This window comes from Saccostrea cucullata, unplaced genomic scaffold (genome assembly GCF_032062105.1).
Source record: "Saccostrea cucullata isolate Sc308-1 unplaced genomic scaffold, CSIRO_AGI_Scuc_v1 ctg2519, whole genome shotgun sequence".
NCBI lineage: Eukaryota > Metazoa > Mollusca > Bivalvia > Ostreida > Ostreidae > Saccostrea > Saccostrea cuccullata.
The window spans coordinates 1-6531 of NW_026935477.1; the positions used below are offsets into that span (position 1 = coordinate 1).

At 34.3% G+C, this 6531-nt stretch overlaps 1 protein-coding gene across 1 annotated transcript; it reads right to left on the reverse strand.

The window, feature by feature from the left end:
- Positions 1–195: 195 nt before the first annotated feature.
- Positions 196–4935, reverse strand: LOC134242980 (helicase ARIP4-like; the record flags this gene model as incomplete). Its single annotated transcript, XM_062725193.1, has 8 exons — positions 4798–4935; positions 3971–4198; positions 3505–3576; positions 2956–3232; positions 2282–2442; positions 1820–1897; positions 882–1108; positions 196–538 (listed from the first exon to the last, which is right to left on the reverse strand). Coding segments are annotated over exons 2-8 (1351 nt in total), but the record flags the coding sequence as incomplete, so codon positions are not given.
- Positions 4936–6531: the final 1596 nt, after the last annotated feature.

Below are 6531 nucleotides of genomic sequence, written 5' to 3' on the forward strand. Positions count from 1 at the left end.
AATTTTTTTAAATTTTGCACGAGAAATCAAAACATATTTTCATTCATGTACAGAGGTTCATTGTTTGTAAGGGACTAAAAGTTATCACACTCTTTAGTTATATGTCATTCAGTAATCATGATACTGGTTTATAGGGCAGACATTGACCTCTGACCTACCTATAACCTTTTGACCTACTAAGACCTTTTGACCTACCTATGACCTTGGCCCTGGCCCCTGTGGATTTGAAGTTATCGTTGAGGAGGTACACGTTGAACGGTCTGGGGATCACATGATCAGTTCCTAGATCTCCCACCATATCTTGGGAGGGACACCACATGTTGAACTCGGCCATCCAGTTCTGTAGTGTGTTAATCGGGACAATCAGGAGAACCGTGCGGGCCTTGGCACATCTCAGGAACACGTCCACAAAGGAGATCATCTGAATCGTCTTACCCAAACCCATACTGTGAGCCAGAATACAACCGAAACCAGGGCTGTTACGAAACCGGCTCAGGGACTCGATAAGATTGTCATACAGGAACCGAACACCACCAATCTATAATCAAAGGGGTAAAAACAGTGTTAAAAATCTCAACAATATAGATTGTCATACAGGAACCGAACACCACCAATCTACAATACAAGGGGTAGAAACAGTGTTCAAAAATCTCAACAAAAAACACTATTTCATTTCCAATGATTTTCTTCCAGAAATTATATAAAACTAATGATGAATACCTATGAAAGATATAATGACTGGATAATCAGACAATATGCGAACAATAAATATATCTTTACATGTTAACCAGTCGTGTACAATGTATACAGTATCAGATTAATCTAGATATTATCTAACCTGGTGTTTTTTATGTATCTAGCTATCTGTGACATTATCTAACCTGGTGTTTTTTGATGTATCTAGCTATCTGGGGAGCCAGAAATATGTCTGGTTCGTCGGATGGATGCCCGATGTTGACCAACACTCGGCCGAAGTCGTCGTGGACGTTGAGGGCGTCGTTGATGTGACTGCCGGCATTGTTTGGATCCTCGGGGTCCACCTCGTTGTCTTCGTCTTTCGTCATCAGAATATCCTCCTCATCGCTGCTCAGTTCTATCACATCACTGTCTGTAAACAGAAAGTAAAAGTAAAGCACTGTATAACACACAGAAAATAAAATAGAGCATCAGTTCTATCACGTCACTGTCTGTAAACAGAAAGTAAAAGTAAAGCACTGTATTACACACAGAAAATAAACATAAAGCGTCAGTTCTATCACGTCACTGTCTATATAAAATAATGAAGCATCAGTTACATCACTGTCTGTAAAACACACAGAAAACAAAAGTTAAGTATCACTATCAGTTCTATCACATCACTGTCTGTATAAAATAAATAAACCTAAAATATCTACTGTATACAGGGAAATTTTCATCCCACTTTATTTTCACCCGTTTGCCCAACTCAGCATGTCAGAGGTGACTGACTCTAAAAAGCACAGTATGATTTCTATAAAAGAATTTTATCAAGGCAATTTAAAACGGGGCAAAATATTTTCTAAGTGTGAAAGTGCGAAAATAACATAGGGCAAAAATAACCCTGTATACAGTATTCAATTCTCATTTCAATTCCATAACTGTCTGTCTCTTTATTTTAGGATGGTCAATGAAAATTAGGGATAGAAGGAGGGGGTCTATATAATAAATCACTTATTACAAGCATAAATATCGCTCCTATGAAAAAGAAATATCACAAAGATGTGTCTCTATTTATTGATGTTTAATGATACCATACAACACAAACATCTGTCAACACTGAAAACTAGAAGTAAATTGATACCTTTGGATTTCCTTCTTGATCGCCCCTCGTCACTGCTGTCCAGATATATAACATCACTGCTCTTATCTTCATCATCCACTGAAATATATAACATAAAGATATAAGATAAATAACATCATCCACTGAAATACAACACAGATACCAGATAAATAACATCATCCACTGAAATACAACACAGATACCACATAAATAACATCATCCACTGAAATACAACACAGATACCAGATAAATAACATCATCCACTGAAATACAACACAGATAAATAAGATCATCCACTGAAATACATCTACAAGTCATATCTATGTTCACTGTATACACTCTACTTAATATGCCTCATCTGGCTACAGATCAGAATACAAATTTCCCTCAGTACTGGGAGCAGCCCTCTGTGTTTAACTGCCGACAGACAACTGAATAAGGTTCCTCCATCTCTTTGCTTTCCTAAACCTTCTAAACACTTACTCTGTAGCAGAGACTTGAGTTGGGAGTCGTTTTCTTCCATCTCTTTCTTTCGTTGCTCCTCTAGGGCTTTCTGTACCTCTAGAATCCTCTGACGACGCATCGCTTCTTCCTGCTGGGCATCCAAGGTCTCTTTGTCAAGGTCATTCTCTTTAAGGATGTCCCTGTTACCATAGTAATATAAGTAAGATATTTCTTAATGCTAATTTAAAAGAAATCTGTTTCTTCCAATAGTACTGTCATTTCTCATGTTAATAGATAAATTTACAGAAGTTACTAGAAAAGCAGGAAGAAAAAAAACAAATAACTTAAGTATAATGCTGAATTTTAACGTTATAACAACAGTGCAGTGATTTGAACTTCCTGTGAAGACAATTCCTTTTAGAACTTTAGACAGGGTAAATTATATGTTCTATGATTGATAAGATAATTTATACAATAATTAACAATCGACTGTGTTATTTTAAGGGTTATTAACAATGCATTAGGTTTAATAACACAAATAATATGTCCAATATATTATACAGCTTGGTACAAGTACAGGTCTAGAAAGTCATTGCAGTTAAGGAAAGGGAAGGGGCACAAAATAAAGAATTATAATGTGACCAGATTATCTAAACAAGAACCACACTCTAATCATGCTAATAATTTTTTTTTCTGCTACCATGGCTACACACCTAATATTCCTCCGTAATGTGGAGGGTTTCATTTTCTTGGATTTTTTCCTCTTGCCCTTTTCCCCGGTGGCTCGCTTTCGTTTGCGTTTTTTGGTCGCCGGTTCTGCCGTCGTCACGTCTGTCGGTTTTTTGGTCGCCGGTTCTGCCGTCTTTACATCTGTCTGTTTCTGGTCGGGGAGGTCAGTCCTTGTCTCCTCTTCCTTTGTTTCCTCTATTTCCTCCTTGACCTCTGACCTTCTGACCTCTAACCTTTCATCTGCCTCCGCTGAACATGGACCTGAGAGAGAAACAACAAAGGATTCCTCTGTTACAAAGACCTATGTAAACCACTAAAATAATGTAAACATGTATAAATTGAAAAAAATAAGTGCAATCTTCCTCATTCAATAATTAACTTCATTAAAAATTTGCATATTTTCACTCATGTATTAGAACTGAACGTAAGTTTGTGGACAAGATGGTGTGATTTACTTTAAGGGTGTTAACAGTTAAATGTCAACAGATTAGTTGTCCTGCTTGTTATTGACAATGTTTGGAGAGGAGACTTACTTTTGTCCTCTTCTTCTTCTATCTCGTCTTCCTCCTCATCGCTCTGTTCACTGCTGGCCGAGTCTTCCTCATCTAAAGAACGGAATCATAATTTATAAAAAAGAATAATTATAAAGTCTAGTTATTCAAATAAAATTAATGTTATTATTTTAAAATTAACTATTACAGATTTTCATTAAGTATTCAATGCTAGACAGTAACACTGATTACTCCCCAGTTTTATTCCTATAGTCTGTGTAGCTTTGACTTTGGCATTTCTAAGATCACTTTTAACAACACTGATCTTGTTGAGCCAGGAAACACTGTGAAGCAGTTTATAAATATGCATACCACACCTGTCATGACAATACATTATCTTTGAAGACAAGTCATTGTACCTGTGATTTTGTTTTGTTGAGGATTTCCTATCACTGTTTAATAGTATCAAACTCTTATTACTACAATGTATCATCATCTCTTCACAAACCTTCCTCATCATTATCATCGATGTCTTCATCTCCGTCATCTTCATTCTCATCATCTTCTTCTTCTTCATCATCCCACATCATCTGATCCATGGCTAACTTTTCCCCCCGGGCTCTCTCCGTCATTCTGTCTGTGTCTGTCTGATTCTGTGTGTTATCTCCCGTTACGTAAGACTCTGATGAATTTTCTTCCATTTAATTAAAAATTACGGAGGCCTCATTCTGGAAAACTTTAATTTAGAAGATATTTATGTAATACATGCAGGAACTCAGATCATTCTAGTTAATAACCTCTTAGATTACTTTAACAGTTAAGTAATCACACACCCTCATGTTTAACTTATTTTGTAATATTTTGGTGGCAGTAAATTTTTCTGAATGGTTATGTAAGGTCACATGACAATCACACAGCTGTGTGGGTTGACCCATGACCCCAGACAATAAATATTACCGTGTACTTTACATTTCATGAATATTTTAACAACAATAAACAAACTGAAAGTTACGTTTAGTTAAAAACAGAATGTTGCTCAATTAAAGTCAAATTTTAAAAGGATTCACCGATGAGAAAATGCATTGTGCAATGCTTTTTCGATATCGCAAATAATTTTTTATAACTTGAACAACCATGCGATTTAAACTGATATGTATACAATATAGAAATGGAAAAGTTAACTGTCTGAATCTCATTATAAAATAAAAATAAAAAACATTCCGGAATTTCTGCATTTTAATTACTTTATAGACTGGATAAACAAAGAGAAGATATTTTGGAATGAACCCCGGCGAGGCGGTGACGTTTGTAGGTGTTATATAATTATGTCCTTACCTCTTTACAGATACCTCCAAATAATAAACACTTTTATCCTGTAAAGCTTCAATTTAGACCCCGGTCCCTGATCTATTCTTCATCAGAACCACAGGGATTTTCCCGAATTCAAGCGAACGCGAAAGGTTATCTTTTACACTTCCGGTACAAAATTAGGGTATTTCTAGAACCAAGTGGGCCGTGATCAATCTAGAGTATTATAAAACGAGTGACAAGTGAGAGCCGGGTTAAGCTTTACATATACAACTTACGTATTTGCATGGTTTCTTATGACTAATCTATCAAAGCTAGCAGGCCAATATCATAAAGCAATCAATAAATAAAAGACAAAATTATATAAAATATGAAAATGAACAGAAAATAGAACAGAAATAGATTTAATATTAAATATTAAATCCAAACATTTTGAAGAAATTTATTTACGTAAATAAATAAATAAATAAATAAATAAATAAATAAATAAATAAATAAAATTGATAAATAAATTTGAAAAAAAAGAATCGAGCAAAGGCCAACTGTCTAAAAATAAAGTGTCAAGAAAATCCCCTAATTTAAAAATTCCCTCTCCCCGTGTAACTACGGGCCTCAGTATTAAAAGAGAATCTTCAAAGTAACGTACAGCAGCATATTCGAGACTCGGTGCAAATAGGATTTGAATATTTAAAATCTTCATGAAAATTTAAGGAAATATAAAATAAATAAAACTGTAACTAAAATGCATGTCCATTTTATGAAAATCTGAGAAGTATGTACATTAAGAAGTATATATTATTATGTCAAACCAAGTGTTTAAAGTTGTAAGTTAAATTGAGTAGTCAAAATGTAAAAGAGTTATCTAATTTGGGAAAATTTTTAAATACAACAGATTGATTTACGAGGGGTTATCAAAAAGTTCGTGGACTGAGACTATAAAATTAGTACTATGTAATCTGTGCGATCAAAATTTATAAAGAACATAAAACAACAAAAAATAAAGAAATGTTGAAAATTTTAGCCGAACTGAATGTTCATTATTTGCCAAAAAGTTATAAAATGAAAACGACATTATATGATCACCGGCGCTGTCGTCGTTTCTTCTCATGACGTCCGATAACGTAATTGTTTTTTTAAATGTCCGCTCTTCTACCTAATACACTTTTTTATGAGATTCCCTGGAGCTGAGTAAGGACTTAAACCCGCCTTGTTTATATGACTTTACAATGTCATGAACAGTTAATTGCCTTCAATGAAAATAATATTTCAAATGGATTAACACATTGGATCGAGATCTTCGCTTGATTATGCCGGTGTAAAGACGAATATTGACCCCCATCCAACAATGACTGGGTCATTTTTCACGATAAAAAATGACCCCACCCGTAGAAAAAAAATCATTTTTCGTAGAAAACAGAGTTTAGGGTCGATCAATTCAAGATGTTAGTCCTATAAAATAATGACCCCCATTGAAAAAATCACCCCCTTTAAAGTGATACAAAATATACACTCTTTGATATTTTTTTTTACAGCGAAACTAATTTTTACATTTTCTGTAACCAGAAAAATACAAATAGTCGTACGAAATAATTAAAAGATTCACGTAGTCTTTCAATGCTAAAATTGTGTTCGAAAAGAGATTCTTTAATTGTTAAGTAAATAGAATTTCTTTTTAATATTCCTCCTTATAATATTTGCTTAAAGAATGATATTTCACTTGTTTTTAGAAATCAAACCCTGCAAAAATCAGGTTTAAATACT